Here is a 20,521-nt window from a genome sequence, read left to right on the forward strand (position 1 = left end):
ACTAATTCTGGATAATAAGTTCAGCATATTCATGGAATATTGCCAGGACACACATACCAGAAATAAAGAAACAACAGTGAACAATTCATAGAAATATATTTCTTTCACTGCAACGGCAATTCAAAGCTTCACACTCAAATACTAAGCCAGAATTTCATGGAATATTCAATATAGATGGGAAAGCAGAAGATTCATTGAGACATACAGAAAAATAATAAATGAAAAGAAAAAGAACCTCTTAGTAAAACAAAATAAAAGTGACAAGAAACATAGGTGAACTTAGCAATAAATTAAGAGAAAATAGTCTCAATGTCTCTGCTGCAATACAGAAAGCCGAGTGCGCCAGTGAGCGCATGTTCTGCTAACTGAATCAACCCATTTCTAACGTAATAAAAAAAACTTTTATCAATCTGACTGGCTTTCACAAGAGTGGAAGGCCTTCTGAAAGGGAAGGGACTGGTTACTTAGAATAAGGGGCAGGTGCTATGATTGAGTGACAGCCATGGTCATTTTGTTTTTCTGTTCATCAGGAAGTGACATTACCGCATTTTCAAATTCCTGAGTGTGTTGCTGGGCTAGAGCTCTGAGCAGCATGAGCAGGCTGTTTTGTGTTTCTAAAAGAACAAATATGAGTGAATATAAAAAATTATGAAATCTGAATGTCATTTGTAATATAAAAATAAATAATTCTAATTATATAAACACTGTCTTACCATTATCAACATCCTTCATGCCCAACAGATGAGCGGCAGCAGATATTATTGGCCTGAGCTGACTAACAACCTGGAGCGAGAAATAAAATACAATCAGTCCATTGATAGGACAAAATTCAATAAGAAGCTGTGAGCGGAGCATGCTGTGAGTGAAAATGAGCTTATACCAGCACAGGGTTGTGTGAGTAAAGGAAGGTCAGGCAGCTGTAGATGGTCTTGTTCTCCTCCATGTCCTCTTTCAGAGGGAGACGAGCCACTAGAGCAGGAAAGACCTGTGAGAAAGGGGTAAAAATAGGTATTATAATCTCATATTTTTTGTTGTATCACCCATAATTAAATTGCTCCTATTAGGCTATATTAAAGTTTTGGAGGTCACCTAAAAAAGGTTTATATGCATCCAACACTTTCATTTTTTCATAATACAAATTGCAGCCTCAATACTTTTCTCACAGTGTCTGAAACAACTTAATTAAGTATTCAGTCTTTCTAAACTCCTCCTTACTGAGAGCCTACTCGGCTCTGATTGGTCAGATGGCCCAGTCTGCTGTGATTGGTCTACTGCTTACATTGCGCTTCAAAAATGAAACACCTAATACAATATCTAAAAAAGCATAATGGGGCACTTTGATTGGTATAAATGAACAACATGGAAGTGAGTAAGTGATGACAGAATTTTCATGTTCGTGTAAACTATCACTTTAATAGTAAAGACTCTAAAATGAAGACAGAAATGACCTGCTCGAGTGGGACCCCCTCCACGTGGCTCATGATCATCCTGCACAGGGCAGCGCACAGGTTGTCAATCACTCTCAGATCAGACTCTTTAGAGAGTAGGTTGGAGAAAAGGGAGAGCATCATGGGGTAATCACTGAACCACCGGGGTTAAGGTTCACAGAGCCATGGAGATCAGAGAACAGGTACAAATGCACACAGGGATCTGTGAAGGATACGAGGCAATGATGGGGCCGGCAGCCTGTGCGAGAGATCCCAGTGCATACACACTGTTGTTGCGCACCTCTGCATCACTGTCCTTCACTCCAGCCACAAGCACCGGCAGCAGCCGATTGGACAGTCGGCCGGCAACCGCTCTGCCTCCAGCTACACCCGCCAATGAGTGCAGGGTTTCTCCAATCGTACCAACAGAGAAGGAGCGGTCTGCCTCCGTGCATGCGGATTTCTAAAAAAAAAAAAAAAAAAAAACAGGGCGATGCTAGAAATGCTCAAGAAACTGATGCATTCAATTTATTAATGATTTAATTATTTAATTTTGTTGAAGAAATGACTTTGCCAATGATGATATGATAATTAATGATTTAAAAAAAATAAATTATATATATGAAAATATATATACACACACTACCATTCAAAAGTTTGGGGTCAGTAAATGTTTTAAAGAAATGAACACTTTCATACAGCAAGGATGCATTAAATTGATCAAAAGTGACAAAGACATTTATAATGTTTATAATAGAAATATTATAAATATTATATTATATTTCAAACAAATGCTGCTCTTTTAACTTTCTATTAATCAAAGAATCATGGAAAAAAATTCATAGTTTTCATAAAAATATTAAGCAGCACAACTGTTTTTAATATTGATGATAATAAATGTTTCTAGAGCAACAAATCAGCATATTAGAAAGATTTCTAAAGGATCACAATGTATTTTTTAAAAATGACTTAATATTTCACAATATTACTGTTTTTATTAGATTTTTGATCAAATAAATGCAGCCACATATACTCGTATATCACTTTAATATACCTTAAAGGTGCAATATGTAACATTTTCTGTCCGCTAGAGGCCTATTCAAAACAAAAGGTATAGCTTGATGACAGCAAGTTTGAGCCCGGAATCTTGGGACATGTGGTCTTCACCTCAACGGCCGGTGGAAAAGAACTGGGATAGGACTCGGGAAGAAATCACGTTCATGGATGCGATTATTAACGTTACTGTAGTATGAAGCAGAGCAGGGCCGAGTGTTGTGGGAGCTGAACGAGGCCGCTGGAGCAATTGCGCAACACACGCCTCACGAGCAGAAGAACTTTTATTATGCCAGAGTCGCCGGCGCCGCTTTCACTTTTCCGGTCATGAGTATGAGGTAACACAGCTCTGTTTATCATACTAGAAACATTTGAGTGTGTTGAAAATGATGTTATAACGTTACTATGTGCGTTCGCTCGGTGGCTGCTGTGAGACACTTGTTGCACACTGTAGTAAGATAGATCAATTTTAGAATATCATATTAAATGCTGGATGGCTTGTGTTGATAAATAGCATGCAATTAATTTTAAAACGTATTGTATGATGGAGAAAATGCTGTATTACTGTTACTAAAAAATAAAGCTGCATCTGATTATGCTTTGTTAGCTACTTCACAAAATAGTGTTTTTCTCTGAGGCATGTCTGTCTATAAATATATGAAAACAGTTGTTCCCTTGCCTATTAAAACATGTAAATATTAAAGCGTCTTTGGTGTTTCCATGGTTTCTACAAAATAAAACCGGAAACCGCGGTAACGCGGGTATGACGCAATTGACTCCTCGCACATCCTGGAGCCTTGGTTAAAACTGCAATTTTCTCACGATTTACAAATAGTTGCAAACATTTGGGATATTGCAAGTACTCAAGCGAACAAAATATATTACACTGGCCTGGTGGTTTTTGGATATTTTACTGAAAAATTCTTACATATTGCACCTTTCATTTAAATTCAGTCAGTGAACGCTAAATGAGAGAATAAGAGACTCACAGCTTTGCTCATGATGAGGGGCAGCAGGTCATTAAGGTGAGGGTAGAATGTCTCAGCTGGAACAGCCGAGGCTAAAACGGGAATCCCTTCACCGGCAAACTCCTGCAGCATGGCATCATACTCCGCCTGAGACACAAACACTCAATTATTCCACTCTGTCACAGCCATTTTAGGTTAATTGTGTCATTGCTGACAGTAAACTGTGACTAAATTATAAAAACTGAAATGCTCTTAAACACCTGCTGCTCGTCATCGTCTGCTTCATCCCCACCTACATCCTGACACACGGTCTGAATGAGAAAGAAAGAGAAAATAAGATCACAAGCATAAGAAATAACCAGCCGCCCCCTTATGACTGCAGACTTATATAACACACTGAAGAAGTGAGAATAAGCTGCTGTTTGAAGCCAGTCTGTGTCAGTGCTATAATTCATTTGATTACTTGAAACCAATTTTTCTGACAGTATAAGCCTTTTGCTTAGCTTAAAAGGATTTTCAGAGGATAATTATATACAGGTTTTTTTTACTGCCTTATACACATTATTTTTTTGGTTCTCAACACAAAATGACTTGATGAAATGATGTTAACTGTGTGATCATGTTACTTCTAAATATGTATCTAATGACAGTATATTATATATAAAGTGGTTGTACTTTTATAAGTGTAAGGAGACTTTTAAATGTTTTTATTTTTAATATATATGTAATTATTTATATATATATATATATATATATATATATATATATATATATATATATATATATATATATATATATATATATATATATATTTATAAATATTTTATTTTGATATTTATATGTGTAGCTATGTGATTGTAGTATTTTTTTCTATTGATTTCAATATATTGCAACTGCAAATTGTTTTATGCTGAAAAATATAAAATCAAAGATGAATAAAGGAGGTATAGTTGGTGCTGTATAGATTTTCAAAGAAAGCTTTTCAAACTGTAAATCATATGATATTTTGCTTTGTACGTTAATCAAATTTTAGCTTCTCAGCTGATGCCAGAAATGAGCTGATACCATTTAGAAAATGAGGCCTGAATTTAATTAAAAGGTGTAACCAATCAGCATTAGGGGGGTGTATGACGGTCCAGGAGAGAACGAGCGAGAGGCAGATTTAAAAATGTGAGTAACACTGGGTTTAGATTGTTCGGAGCTGCTGTGCTGTTTGCAACTAACAACGAACACTTTGCATTTACTCTTGTGTACTGTACGTTAATTTTTTTCTGCTTCCTTGTCATTCCTTCATCAGCTGCGCTTTATTTTTCGTGAAGCACTTTATTGCGCGTCAGCTGTGATAAACAGTCATCCATTCTCGCATTGCGTGTGTAACAGTGGCCAGATAAGTGAGTTTTGCTGTTAAACTACTGCACACTGAAGAACGCTAGAGAATGCAGTGTTAAGTGTCATTTTTAATGCAATCGCCTCGCATGCCAGTGGCGATCGGGCTGGGGTTTGAGACCGAATCAGAGCAGGGTGGTTAGGATTGGAGTGTGAGTTTTGGAGGCGGAGCAATGAAGAGAGGGGTGGGTTTGTTTGGGTTGATTTCAAATAATCAACAATGTCCAACAGCGTTGTTCAAATTCTACTTAGAGCACCTTTAAGACAAAACCGACTGCGTTTATGTGAATACTCATCCAAGATAGGCATTTTGACCTCTTAAGTGCAATAAGCAGTAAAAAAAGCACTCAGTTTGGTACTCGTGTTTGAAAGGCGGCATTATGTGTATGCGCTCTGGGTATGAGTGCGCAAAAACGTCTCTAAGAGAGCGTGCAAGTACTAGTGAATGCATTAAAATCATTTAATGTTTAAATTGACAAGTCGTGCATATAATAAACTTTAGTAATGATGCAACACTGGCCAGTCTCTTCAGAAAATATGGACTAAACCATCAATTCATATGGATTAGTTTTACGGTCTCTTTATGAACTTTTTGAAGCGTCAAAGTTTCAGTTGCGTAGCTGTCTATGGAGGGAAAGAAAGCTCTCAGATTTAATCAAAAATGTCTTCATTTGTGTTCCCAAGATGAACTAAAATCTTATGGGTTTGGAACAAGATGAGGGTGAGTAATTAATGACAGAATTTTCATTTTTGGGTGAACTAAGTAAGTCTGAATCAAGCTTGAATTGGTCTGAAAGTGACACCTTTTATGTATTATTAGTGTGTATTGATCTAGAAGTACACACTGATGATGAGACATTTTGTCTTTACTTAGCACTTTTGTATTTTTATGGCCTCTCAATAAAGACCTTTGTAGAATTTAAAGATCTGAGGATTGTGTGCAGGCTTTTGTGTTTTTTTTTTTTCATTAGAAATGATGTTATTCATCTCGAAAACCAGATGAACACATTACAAAGACTTTATTAGGCATTATTTCCAGAGGCTGCTCACTGCAGAGCCATGGGTGAAGTGTGAAGTCCAGCTCCCCCACTCTAGATGTAATTTGGGTGTAATGGGTGGAGCTAGAAGGTCCAACCACACCCTAACACTACCCATTAATACTATCCCTCCACCCATTAGATCCACAGAGCTGGAGCTGGACTAGGTCAAGCTCAATCCATGACATCCAAAGAGGGGAAAATGGATGTCATTTGGCTCTGCAGTGAGCACCATTTGTTAATTTCAGGGCTTGATACTTAAAGAGGTCTTAAAATTAAATCCTGACCTTTTTCTTCAGTACGTCTTTGATGGCGTTGCTTATTTCGGCCAGTGTCCCTGGAGCCTGCAGTGCCTCACCCTGGCAGGATTTAATCACAGCATTCATGGACTCCAGTACGGCCATCACTACCTGTCTCTCTCTGTCCTGTCTCACCGCTTCCAGAAAACAAGGCAAAACCACCTGCAACAGCTTATGCAGAGCTGGAGAGATATAAAGAGAGATATGCAGGAGTTGATCAAAGGATTCAGAGTAATTGGAAACTACACGTTCTTTCACCTTCACGTTGACTGCAGCTCATTTAACTAAAGAAGTGGGTGGAAAGGAAACGATAAGGAGTGAATGAATGACTGGATGACTGACAGGGGCCGTGAGGCACTCCACATCAATGCAGTCAGAGTTAAAAGTTAATCCTCGTCAAGTCACACTCCTCCTAATTCTTTCTGAGAGACATCAATAATGAGACAGACAGAGAACAGATGAAAGGAAGCAGAGAGAGTGATGTGAATATAAAGAAGAGTGCAAATGAAAAATCAGAGACATGTAGATGTACATCCCAGAGGTGGGAGTTCTGTAAATCTAGTAAATCCATCTCATTTTATTATTTCATGTCATTTCACTTGATTGACAGAAACCAAAATATATTATTTCATTCTAATGATAGTCAAACAATGTCTGAAATACTTTAAAATAGATGAATTGGTATTTAATGGAGAAATGGTAAGATCTGTATGCTCTCTATGCACTATTTATTAGTAAAATTAAATTTTACTAGATAACCTAAATTTATCAAAATACAGTACATGGAAAATTGAGTAAAATATCAGTAATCACATTTATTTAAATGATAAAAACATAATCATTCTATTATGCTGATTTGCTGCTCAAAAAACATTATCAAAACAGTTGTGCCGCTTAATATTTTGTGGAAACAGTGATGCATTATTTTCTAATGATTATTTGAAAGAAATTTCAAAAGAACGGCATTTATTCAAAACAACAATTTTGTAACATTATAATTCTCTTTAATGCCACTTTTGATTAAATTTAATGCATCCTTAGGTGAATAAAAGTATTAATTTCTTTCAAAACATTTTTACATACTCCAAACTTTTTAACAGTAGTGTATAACGTAGTTATATTTAAAAGAACGTGATGCTTAGAAACTTAAACATTTTGTGGTTTAATGATTATTTGATTAATCAATTGTTAATTTGAATTACAATTATGAAAATTCCTGAAAAATTGACATTTCTAGCACCTGTTATAATTAACTAAGTTGTCAATACTTGAGCAGTTAGAAGTGTAGACTATAGTTTTAGCACCACAGACATACTGAGGCATAAAGAGCACAGCAGAATTTCTACCAGCTGACACACAGCTACTATCCCACATGATTATGCTGTCATACCACCCAGACCTATTGTGTACAGTTGGTGTGAATGTACCCTGGTGGTTGGCCTCCGTTGGGTTTTCCTTCCACACTTTGTGCTGAGCTCTGCAGAATTGGCCCATGGCACCAAAGGCAGCTCTCCTCACATCCTCATGTGGGAACTGATGGATGCACATGCACAAAAGAGCACAAACATCAGTAACAAATCAGCATTACGTGCAAGCACTCGTGAAACCACATGGCACCAGTCACTCACATCACGAAGCTCATAGACCTGCTGGAAGCTGGACTCCAGGAAGGGCTGGAACGCCACTCTGAGAGACAGAAAAATTAGTGAAAATCAGCTGGATTCTAAAAACTGTTTTGTACCAAAACTAAACATTTAGTTAACTGCATGTTTTAACTTTGACAATTCAAGAAATTGTCTTTTCTGCTGACATAATTTCTTTATGAAACTGGAAAATATTAACGAATAATATTAAGAACTACCTTCATAACACAAAGTCCAGCCCAACATATCCTGCTTATAAATACACTACTATCGAAGCCAAGAGATATTGAGCATTTCACTACTTTTTAAAAGTTCAAAACTGACCCTCAGTTTTGATGTTTTTGAAAATTCTCTTCTGCTCACCAAAGGCTGCATTTATTTGATTAAAGGTCCCGTTCTTCGTGAAACCCATGTTTCAAACTTTAGTTAGTGTGTAATGTTGTTGTTAGAGTATAAATAAAATCTGTACAATTTTAAAGCTCAAAGTTCAATGCCAAGCGAGATATTTTATTTAACAGAAGTCGCCTACATCGAACGGCCAGTTTGGACTACATCCCTCTACTTCCTTCTTTAATGACGTCACTAAAACAGTTTTTTGACTAACCTCCGCCCACAGGAATACACAAGAGTTGCGTTTGTAGAGTGTGTTTGTCGCCATGTCGTCGAAACGCTGTTATTTTCATCCCGCAGTCCAATCACCGGGTCTGAATCCGGCTCAAATTGATAGGGTAAAATAACACTGAGCGCATGCATCTCCACGTTATGGTAAGAGGCGTGACCTTTCCGGGCAAGATGCGCTAAGCTGCTGTCGAATCACAACACAGGAACCGCTGGCACAATCAGAACCCGTTACGTATTTCTGAAGGAGGGACTTCATAGAACAAGGAAGTCATCAGCCCGTTTTTATGACAGTGGAAACAGCGGTATACAGATAAGTAAATTATGTGAAAAATACTGTGTTTTTTTACACGCGAAACATGAACACATGTTATATTGCACACTATAAACACAATCAAAGCTTCAAAAAACCACGAAAAACGGGACCTTTAAAAATATAGTAAAACAGCAATATTGTGAAATATTGTTACAATTTAAAACTACTGCTTCTATTTTAATATATTTTAAAATGTAATTTATTCCTGTGATGGGAAAGCTGAATTTTCAGCATCATTACTCCAGTCTTCAGTGTCACATGATCCTTCAGAAATCATTCTAATATGCTGATTTGCTGCTCAAGAAATATTTCTCATTCTCAATGTTGAAAACAGTTGACCTGCTTAATAGTAGAAGTGTTTTAAATAAAAACCCTTAGTAACATTAAAAATTTAAATTTTGACCAATTTAAAGCATCCTTGCTAACCAAAAAGATTATTTTTTTCCAACAATAAATTCTTACTTGGCCCAGACTTTTGAATGGTAGTGTGTGTGCACCTAATATAAACCTATAGTTTGTGCAGGCAAAAGAATGACAGTTTGTGCACATTATGTAAAACATGCCTCATTACCCTGTGTTGAAGGCGATTTCACCCAAAGCATCACAAGCATCCTCTTTCTCATCTATGTAAGAATTTTCCACACTGAATCTGAGAGAAACGGAGGGAATCCTGATTAATGCTCTTACATAAGAGAAAACTAAAGAGAATTAGAGGGACAGAGACATACCCTGAAACATCACTGTCATCAATCTCAGTCTCTCCTCTTCATCTAAAATGGCATCACCCTCTTCACCTTCATCATCAGCATCGTCGTCGTCCAGGAGCACAAACTGTTTGTCTTCCTCTAAATGAGCCTGTGAAGTGGATAGGAATATTATAAATCTTATGTTAGTTTGATAGTGTACAGAAGATGATCTGAGAGAAAAGTCTTACACTGACCGTCACGCCCTCTGTGGATCTGAGTGACAGCAGCATCACCGTGGTAATGGAAGTCAGATGAGGGGTTAGACAGTCAGGACTCACATCAGATACAGCAGAGAATAAGCTATACCTGGAAAGAGAGGCAGAGAGAGAGAGATTCTGAATGCAATCAGCATAAAACTCAGCCTCAATTTAAAAAAAAAATAAAAATCTAACAAAAACATTCTTTCATAATTTAAACAAATGACGCTTAAAGAAAGTAATAATAAATATATAAAACAAATGCCAGCTTCTGTGGCTACTTTCAAAAATTATGGTAAAACTATATCAGGATTTTGCAAAAAAATTAAACTATATTTGCTTTAACTTTGTTAAACAGAGTTAATAGCAGAACAATGTAATAAAACGCTTCAATGATAAAGATTTTTGACAGAAAGAACACTATTGGATGAGAATTGGATGATGATGTCACCGTTTTTCTGCAGAACTGCTTTATAGATGAAATTAATAATTGATTTTTACAACAGAATGGAATCAACACTGATCTGACTTCAGCTGAACAATTACACTATTTTCTTTTAGAGCTGCTGTACAGCTGAAATGAACTCTGTTTGCATCATTTAATCATTTTCCTGTTATCACTGTAAAGCTGCTTTAAAACTATCTGTACTGTATAAAGCGCTATAAAAATAAAGATGATTTGCCTTGAATAGAGTAAACAAACTGGTGATGCTCATTCTAGAATTGAAATGTGGAAATACCATTTGTACAGCTGACAAATTGAGTGTTACAATTTTTCCATTACATTTCTATGAATGGTCTGTCTCTTCCCCTTTATACTGTCTATATAACATTTTCAGAGCAGACATAGAGGATTCTTGAGGTCATACGTGCAACGGCGCAGATCTGGATCATCCACTGCGTCTGTGAGGTTCAGACCTAACTGCGCACACTCTGCTGCCAATGGACTAAACACATCCTTACCAACTGTGCGGGCCAACACGGAAAGTGTGTCTATGAGAGAGATACAGAGAAAGAGGAGTGATGAAACATTAAGTTAGGCTGGCATGCCTTCTTATGCATGATGCTTACAAAATACGGAATATGTTGGATCATTGTTTTTACCTAGTGCCTGTGTCTGCAGAGCCCTCATCTCCTCTCTTGTGTCTGTCAGGAATCCCTTCAGACTCTCAATTATTGGAGGAAAGTAAGGCACTAGCATCTCCTTGGCTGCGTTAGCTGAGAAAGAGAGAGATCTCTTAAGTCTAGGCATAACTATAACAGCATAAAATGCCGTGTTAATGGAAGGAGAAGTTACCGATTGCTCCGATTGCACTGACAGCTAGCTCTTTCAGTTTAAAGTTTTCTGCATTGTTAAGGGCTGACAACATGGTTTCCATTAGAGTGGGCAGATAGGGCTCAATTTCTTGACCTGATCATGAGAAGAATGCAAAGAGAGAAGGTTAGGCAAAAAGGGTGAAGGGAAAGAAAGAAAAACAAGATAAATTAATAATGATAATAAATATTAAATCAATCAAATAAATAAAGTATATTATATTGATAAAGCATTTATAATTGTACAAATCTAAAAAAAAATCTTGAAATGTACTAGAGCTGCACGATTAATCGTTAAAAGGTCGCAATCTCGATTCAAACATCCACGCAATCTCATTCCTAAATGACAACGATTCGCTTGTGTCAATTAAAACTTTTGACAAAATCACACAGGAAAATTCAAATCAGCGTTGGTGCTGTCGCCGAGTCAGCGAGAGCAGTGGTCATGTATGGGTATAAAACAGCTTCAAAAAACAGTCTTTTCAACAACACAGTATCGTTATTTCTGTGTTTCAAATATTCATATTGTCACAGAAGAATGGGGATAAAAGTTTATAGTTCGGATATAAACACTGATGTCTACGGAAGCGACCAAAGTAGACTAAGGGTACGTTTACATGACAACGATGTACTAAAAAGATGACAACATTATCAAAACTATCCCCGTTCACACAGACCCACGAAAGTGACTAAAAATGCCATGTTACGTATGCCAGACAAGTAGCTGGAGATGTCACTTTGTAAAAAAAAAGACTATGCACATACGCATTCTTTTACAGAGCACTCGCGCCAAACACACATGCCTATCCACCTTATTTTTAATTTACCGCACTTCGATATTCTTCTTGTTATTTCCCTATATCGGCTAATAATTCAGAAGTTTCGCGCATTCACAGAAAACATGTTTAAAAATAAGGTGGATAGACTAAACATCCAACACGCATGTGCATGTCGTCGCCGTTTTCACAGATTCGCATTTTTGCAGTTTACTCTGAGATGACAACAGTAGCATTTTCAAAAACATGCACTTTGAAACCCTTTTTCAAAAGTTTACTTTTTCAGGCCACCAAAACGCTATTGTCGTGTAAATGAATGGTCAAAACCAATAAAAAGTTTTCCATTTTTAGTTGAAAATGGTGTGTAAACAGCCCCTTAATCTTTTGAAAGTAACATGGGGCTTCAAATAATGATTGTAATGATTACATCGTTACACCACCAGGTGGCGACAAGTGACAAAAAAAATGCATATGTCATCGAATCATTAATTCAAGATATTTGTTCAAAAACCACTGGTTTATCCAGTAATTAAATTATTTATGAGTAACCAATTCATTCAGATTTATTAAACATTTTAAATAGACTGCAGTAAATAACATTTGTCAGATACTCTAGTAAATTACGTTATTTTGTTTAGTTGTCTGTTCAGAATCGTAGGAGAATCGTGATATCTGTGCAAAACCAAAAAAATCATGATTCTCAACTTATCCAGAATCGTGCAGCTCTAAAACGTACATATTTAATTGTGTCTGCATTCTAACCCAAGTTCTCTAAGAAGTTTTCCAAGGCGTAGAAGGCCTTCGTCATGTGTCCGATTTTGGTCTGATTCACCGCTGACAAGTATCCATGCAACAACGGCATCAGCTCAGCATGGAATTTACTGACATCCGGCTATGAAAGACAAATCAACTATCATTTAAACTTAAATCAAGCTAATGTATAATCATAAAAGGCATTAAGTATTGAGTAAAAAATGTCTTAACGTTTCAGTCTGACCTGCAGGTGTTCAGAAAACTGCCCAAGGGCAAAGAGCGCTGCACTGCGGACCACCTCATTATTGTCCGATAGGCTGCGACACACCGTTTGAAGCATGGATGACAACATCCTAACACACATACACAAAGGTAAAGCATTGAGCAGACTGCTTTTTTTGTGCATTTGGAAATTCTGTGCTATGAATTTGGGTAGAAATCTACATATAATTGTAAAGTATAGCCTACTTGGTGCGGATGTGATCTGCACAGCCCTCAGCCAGCACTGCCATGCACATGAGACCTCCCTTACGCTCATACGGGTTCTCACTTGACAAGCAAGCCTGAGTGAAAGGTAACTGCAGGATACAAAATCACAAATACACTTTAATAGAATCACTGGAATGTATTGAGTCTACTTATCCTACCATGTCCAGTCTTTACAATTAGTGTTTTTGTTTACTAACCAGCTGGTTGAAGAGTTTTTCTGGTGGCATGTGAAGAGCCATTGTGTCAATGACCTGCAGGGGAACACATATATTAGATATGTCATTTGAACACATGAGAGAGAGTGACACAGGCCCAGAATAGGGCAGCGTTTCTCAACTGTCACAAGACTGTTTTAAGTGGGTCACGGAATATGTAGTAAAACAAACAACAAAAAATGTCATTCTAAATGTTTTACTGATGGGAGACTTTTATTTTGAAGACACATGTGAAAGCTGTTGAGTTATCCTGATTCAGTATCTGCTGTCAGTGTCATTATTATACAGTGTCTCTCACCTCAGAAAAACAAAGTTTACTGTGTCCTGTCAGACTTTATACTGTACTTGCTTATATATAAAGAGCAAAAGAAACTGTGAGCATGCAATGTCGTAGTTATGCTGTCAATTGGTAAGTCGTGGAACTACCACCAAATTACATAACTGGTATGTTGTGTGTTTACTGGGAAGGATTTGCATGCAGCTATCATGCTTTTCATTAGGATCAGTGTACATGAATTATTAACAGTTCATGTTAGTTTTGTGTATTTACCATGGCAACTGTAGTTTCCATAACCTTAACTCAAAATAGCACTTTTTTAATGTTATTTTCTTTATTTTTGATGACTGTGGTGGCTCATAGCAACTTACTAACTTTAGTTAAATTTAATTAAATTGTTTGGGACTGCTATATAACAGCCTTACCTTATACTGTTTATTCATCAAAATTAGTGATATTCTTACAATTTACATTGTATGTTAAAGGGTTATTTCATCCAAAAATGAAATTTCTGTCATTAATTACTCACCCTCATGTCTTCCCAAACCCAAAAGACCTTTGTTCATCTTCGGAACACAAATTTCTGATGAAATCCGAGGGTTTCCGAAGCAACTTCATTGCACATTGAGGTCCAGAAAGGTATTAAAACATCGTTAAAACAGTCCATGTGACTAGTGGTTCAATCTTAATGTTATGAAGTGACGAGAATACTTTTTGTGCGCAAAAACAAAACAAAAGTAATGACTTTATTCAACAATTTTTTCTCTCCCCTGTCAGTCTCCAACGCTGTTGACGTAGTGAATGCAGTGCAGGCTTCCGTGATTACTTAAGAATGTAAAAGTATCTCATTGCTTCATAACATTAAGGTTGAACCACTATAGTCACTTTGGACATGGACGAAGTCTTTACTATCTTTCTGGACCTCAAAAGGTGCAATGACGTTGCTGCCAATGTGTGGTTCAGAGACCCTCAGATTTCATCAAAAACATCTTAATTTGTGTTCCGAAGAGGAATGAAGGTCTTACGGGTTTGGACGACATGAGAGTACTTAATGACAGAAATTTCATTTTTGGGAAAAATAACCCTTCATGTAAAGTGGGACGGTACTCGTGTGTCAACTATTTTTGACAAATAAATACTTGATTCAAATTCCTAAAAAATTGGGTCATGGCTTAAAGAGTTAATTCACCCAAAAATGAAAATTCTGTCATTAATTACTCACTCTCTTATCATTCCAAACCCGTTATTAATTTGTGTTCTGAAGATGAACGAATGTCTATCAGCATTCAAAGTTCATAAAGAGATTGTAAAACTAATCCATATGAATAGAGTGGTTTAGTTCAAATTTTTTGAAGAGACTCAATCACTTTATATGATGAACAGATTGAATTTAGGCTTTTACTCACATATAAACATTGATCAGCGAACATAAGCTGAACTAGAATGACACACAAGATTAAACCTCTTCCGGAAGTTCAAACGTGCTCTATAACCAATGAGGTTCATTCTTGTGTGTTGTCCAGCACGTTTGAGCTTTCGTAAGAGGTTTGTTCTCTCTGATCAATGTTTGTGAGTAAAAGCCTAAATTAAATCTGTTCATCATATAAAACGATCGAGTCTCTTCAGAAAATTTGGACTAAACCCCTCAACACATATGGAATAGTTTTAAAATCTCTTTATGAACTTTTTAAAGCATCAAAGTGTTAGTTGTGAAGGTAGTCTATGGAAGGACAGAAAGCTCTCAGATTTAAATCAAAATATCTTCATGTGTGTGTTGAAGATAAAAGAAAGTCTTACGGGTTTGGAATGACATGAGGGCGAGTAATTAATGACAGAATTTTCATTTTTGGGTGAACTAACCCTTTAAAGGTGTAATAGTATTATTAATAAAATCAAATTTGCATTTTTTGAGATTCCAAAAACATCTTTTATTGAACCAAAGTCTCAAAAAAAAGGGTCTCATGCCCAAAACCAGTTGAAAACCATTGGTATAGGGAAAATGAGTAAGAGAGATGAAGAATGTGAAGAGACCGACCTGAACAGCAAAGTGTTTGGGATTCTCACTGTCGCCCCCAGTATCATTTTCCTCATCCTCTGGGTCCTCTTCTCCAGGAGGAGGAGCTGCACTCAAGATTGGAAACACTACTTTCAGGATCGGCTGTAAGAGTTTATGCTTTAATACAGCCTAGAGAACAGAAAAAAAAATGAGAAGTGTTTATTACAAGTAATAATTTAAATCATCTTGATATGAAAATCATTAGTAGGAAAAGCAAAGGCAAGAAGTGAAAGTTACCTTGTTTTTAAGTCTGATGAGAACAGCGATACATGACAAAGCTTTCACACGCAAAGAATCACTAAGGGAGACATCTGCACTGATCTAGAAGACAAAAAAATAAACTTTATTATGCAATGACTCAAAGTCAACATAATCACTATGAAGATGTGTGGACAAACCTCAAGGCAAAACTGGACAATCTCAGCAATGTGTGGGACAACGATGGACACCTCGCTTTCCATCAGCTCATCAAAAACTTCCATTGCCTCACTGGCCTTCTCCTTAAAAGTACAAAAAACATAATCATGAGAAAAAAAATGAAAGAATGAGGGATGGTCAAAGCCATTGAGCCACTTAAAGGCTCATAAAGGCAAACAGATCAATCAAGCAATGCAACTCTCACAGTGTTTAGCACATCATTGAGTAACATAATGAAAACAGTGATTGGAGTATTACCATACGAACACAGCTAGAGTGTATCAAAGTGTCCTCACCTGGTCTGCCTGAATGAGGTGTTTAAGAGCAACGAGCAGTTTGGGGATCAGAGATCGCATCAGGTTCTGTACGAGATAAAAACAATATTTTGAACATGCTGAATGCAGTATTAAACAGGGCAAATTACAGCAGTCAAAGGAAGCAGAACAGACCATCTCCTCTGTGCCAGTGTAGGGCGTGATGGAGGTAAGGGTGAGAATGCAGTAGTAGAGTGCTGTAGGATTGTTCAGGTCCTGAAGAACAGTCCCAAACAGCTGGAGAAGTTGCTTGTAGTGGGGTTTAAAGGGCTCTGGATTTGATCCCACCACCTTGCTGAGCAATAAAAGACCCACCTGAACAGAACAAAGAATTTATTATAAATATTTTTATAGGTGTTTTGCGTGATAAGAATCGTATATCAGTGAAAAAGTAAAGACAATTTCCATCATTAACCCCGTCCATGACCCATCCCCATTCCAACTAACTCAATTGGACAGAGAATCAAGCAAACAAAAGCTAAATAAATAAATATATTTAAAATAAAAGAACAGAGAAGAATAGTGCCTAACACAATTTCAATTAATCTCCATCATGTGCTGATATACTTTAAAACAAAATGGCTAAAGTTCTCGTTTTATTATTTATAATTTAGTTAGTTAATTAGTATATTATTTACACTTTAAGCTTGTTAATATTTCTTATTTATTTAAAGAGAATAGATGATTTTATTTTAATAATAGTCATATACATTAATAATATAATATAATTTGACATTTATTACAATAGAATAAATATATAAATTATATACTTTATATATTTTAAAACAAAATGGCTAAAGTTTTCATTTAGTATTTATAATTTAGTTAGTTAATTAGTTTATTATTTACACTTTAAACTTGTTAATATTTTTTATTTATTTGAAGAGAATAGATCATTTTATTTTAACAATAGTCATATACATTAATAATATAATACAATTTGCCATTTATTACAATAGAATATATAAAATTATATATACAGTACTATTTTAATGTTTTTGAAAGAAGTCTCTTATGCCCATCAAGCCTGCATTTATTTGATCAAAAATACAGAAAAAAATGTAATATTGTGAAATAATATTACAATTTAAAATAATGGTTTTCTATTTGAATATACTTTAAAATATTATTTATTTCTGTGATGCAAAACTGAATTTTTGTCAGCCATTACTTTAGTCTTCAGTGTCACACAATGCTTCAGAAATCATTCTAGTGATTTCTATTTTAAATAAATGCTGTTCTTTTTGTAAAAAACTTTTTATTCAAAGAATCCTGAAAGAAAGTGTCACGTGTTATAAATAAAATATTTATTTATTTATTTATCTATCAAGAACAATGCACAGAAAAACATTAATCTCAAGAAGAGAGAAGATGCTCTGCACCAGATTTAGCTATTAGCTAATTTCCATCTGTAGTCCTTGGGCAGGTCACTAGATGAACAATTTCTCTAAAAAAATCTAACATACACAAATTTCATAAAAACAATACCCTCTAAAATTATCATGAGCACTTCAGTTCACCAATAACGACAACAGTTAATCAATTAATTTCATCAATAAGACTCCCCACTAAAAATACACAATTTTCAATTCATCAATAACACTAATCACTAAAATGTAGAGTTGACAATAAATAAATCAGTAAATAAAATTACACGTGTTATTTCATTAGCTTCATTCGTCGTTAAAAACTATATACCATAAACACTTCACTTAGTTTCGACAATAAGACTCTCTTCTACACATACCCAATTTCAGTTCATCAAATTAAGCTGAACAACAGTTTCCAGCACTGATAATAAATCAGCATATTAGAATGATTTCTGAAGGATCATGTGACACTGAAGACTGGAGTAATGATGCTGAAAATTATATTTTAAAAGTATTTTAAAATAGAAATCCATTATTTTAAATTGTAATAATATTTTACAATATTACATTTTTTTCTGTATTTTTGATCAAACAAATACAAGCTTGATGGGCATAAGAGACTTCTTTCAAAATCTTTAAAACTAGTAATGTTGACTGGTACTGTATATGTATTTCTTTTTCAATTTTAATAAAAATATGATTTTATTTACAATTAAAATAACTGTATAAATAAATTATTAATAAATATTATTATAGTCTTTACAGTCAATAAAAATAATTTACTAAAAAGTACGAAGTTTTTGAACATGGTACTTCAAATAATACCATGTAAAAAACATGGTATATGAATATGATAAGGATCTGATAGCACTAGCACTGTACTTTTTTTTTTAACAAGTTAAATAGGGTTACCTGTCTATCCTGTGGGTTATTGCTTTTAGTAGACTGGTTTAATAGGGTGAGAAGAGCAGGCCAGCGGTCCGGGGTCTCGTGTTTCACTAGGACAGCGCTCAACTGAGCGAGAGAGTGACGAACTGTGTGTCTGAGGAATGGACATAAAAGAAAAATGTTTAAAACCCTGCATAAAAACTAAAGCAAAATGTATAAACCATGATTTGTAATTTGTTTCTTAGAGCTAACTATGGTAATACCATAGTATACTACATTATACAGTGTAAAAGTAGTTATCATAAAGTATCATGGTTTATATTATTACATCATTAATTGTACCATGGCGACACCAGACTTACTCTGTTTCTTGCTGTAAAGCCTGCAGCACCACTGCCTTCAGACTGAGGGAGCAGGATGAAAACATTTGAATCACAAATTAGCAAATGTACATCAAAATAGATGACAATAAGTGAAAAATATGTCCAAAACCTTTCTCTGTGGTCTGGACTGACTTTCTTCCAGTGTTTTCTGACTCTCATCCTGAGCATCACTGCAGCAGACTGACGGAGCTGACGCAAGAATGAAAACAAGCCTTTGAGTAGGACTATGAAAACTTGACATAAAGACTGAAATGGATAACAGCAGGCCTACCTGTGGGTTCTGAGATCCAGTCATGACTGCACACAAAGCAGGAATGATAGCTGGATCTTTAAATGCCTGTTTCAGCTCAGCGGTGGCCTGGTAAAGAAAATTACAATTTTCCCTAAATATCATCAATGGCTTAGAAAAAAAGACTATATTCAAGAGCTACAGGAATAACGCTGGACAGAACACACTATTCATAACAGATACACGCTGAAAACGACCACTAACTCAAATAATCAGTATTAAATGGATCATATATACCATAACGGCTGTTTTGCAGGATGACAGTGTTCATGTAAGTATCTACCTGCTGAATAACAGCGTTGTCCGGCTCTGTCAGCCGCGCCAGGATGCGCTCGAGCTCTTCTGACATCATTTCACCGTTTAACGTTCAACCGTTATTTATTCAAAATCACCCAAAAAACGACACCGACCCCCAGACCAAATCAAATGACATGCAGTTGACAATCTAACAGTATTCAGACACGATTTTGTGTCAGATAGCACTCATATGAATATTAGAAAACTATGTTAGTATTACAAAAATAAACTGTCATGGGGAAATATTATTTAACTGCACGAGCGCTTATGTGCGGAGTTCCCAAAGTTACCACGCTGGAAAGAGAAAACGCCGCATGAGTTGGACGTTAAAGGGACCACAGCCCTGGAAAACATGTGATTCAGAGAGACATTTGGGCGGTGCTATAACAACAGCGCCTGCTGTGGTAATGGAGGTCGAAATTCACTGTGCACAAACTGTGGTTGAACCATATGAAAGTGTTTGTGTGTCGTTCAAGCAAAAGTTCTTCGTGTTGTGTTTCTGTTTGTTTTGAAGTGGAGCATGTTTAGGCGGATGCTTGCTGGAGAAGATGGAGTGCTAATGGGCTATTTGCATTTGAATCTCCATTAGAAAGAGACGCGATGCACAGATGGCAAACAACGATTATCATCACTGAAAAAAACTGCACTACAGAAAAAAAAACAAGCCGAAAGAATTTGAAAACAATAAAATCAGTGAAAAGGACTTTAGTGTGCATTAAATGAATAAATAAAAAATAAATAGGCTACATGAAGGGTGAAAAACAATATAGACCTACTCTAAAACTATTCATTTCAATACAATATTTCAAATCAACAATAATAATAATCTGACAACAATGGTCTCATAATTTAAACTCTGCCATTTGCCGTTTGACTAAACCAAAAATTATTCAGACATTTTTTTATATTTTTGATATATTTTTACTAGTGGGTGCAGGACACTATAGTTCATTTATGTAAGTGAGGATAGCAAAATAAAGTAAACTGTGACAT

General features: G+C 35.9%; 1 protein-coding gene across 1 annotated transcript; it reads right to left on the bottom strand.

Annotated features, from left to right (window-relative positions):
- Nucleotides 1-79: 79 nt before the first annotated feature.
- On the bottom strand, nt 80-19,882 carry ipo4 (importin 4). Its single transcript, XM_048174617.1, is given in 31 exon segments — nt 80-614; nt 714-783; nt 881-985; nt 1,449-1,581; nt 1,664-1,890; nt 3,470-3,595; nt 3,709-3,759; nt 6,159-6,352; nt 7,598-7,703; nt 7,799-7,856; nt 9,319-9,396; nt 9,476-9,507; nt 9,510-9,602; nt 9,688-9,799; nt 10,560-10,683; nt 10,795-10,908; nt 10,988-11,101; nt 12,543-12,672; nt 12,778-12,886; nt 13,002-13,111; nt 13,220-13,273; nt 15,550-15,699; nt 15,808-15,891; nt 15,969-16,070; nt 16,284-16,349; nt 16,437-16,616; nt 18,584-18,713; nt 18,922-18,963; nt 19,052-19,131; nt 19,214-19,300; nt 19,515-19,882. Coding segments are annotated over 31 exon segments (3,261 nt in total). The 5' UTR covers nt 19,584-19,882; the 3' UTR covers nt 80-483.
- Between the last annotated feature and the right edge of the window lie 639 nt (nt 19,883-20,521).

Source organism: Megalobrama amblycephala, linkage group LG22 (genome assembly GCF_018812025.1).
Source record: "Megalobrama amblycephala isolate DHTTF-2021 linkage group LG22, ASM1881202v1, whole genome shotgun sequence".
NCBI classification, from domain to species: Eukaryota; Metazoa; Chordata; class Actinopteri; order Cypriniformes; family Xenocyprididae; genus Megalobrama; species Megalobrama amblycephala.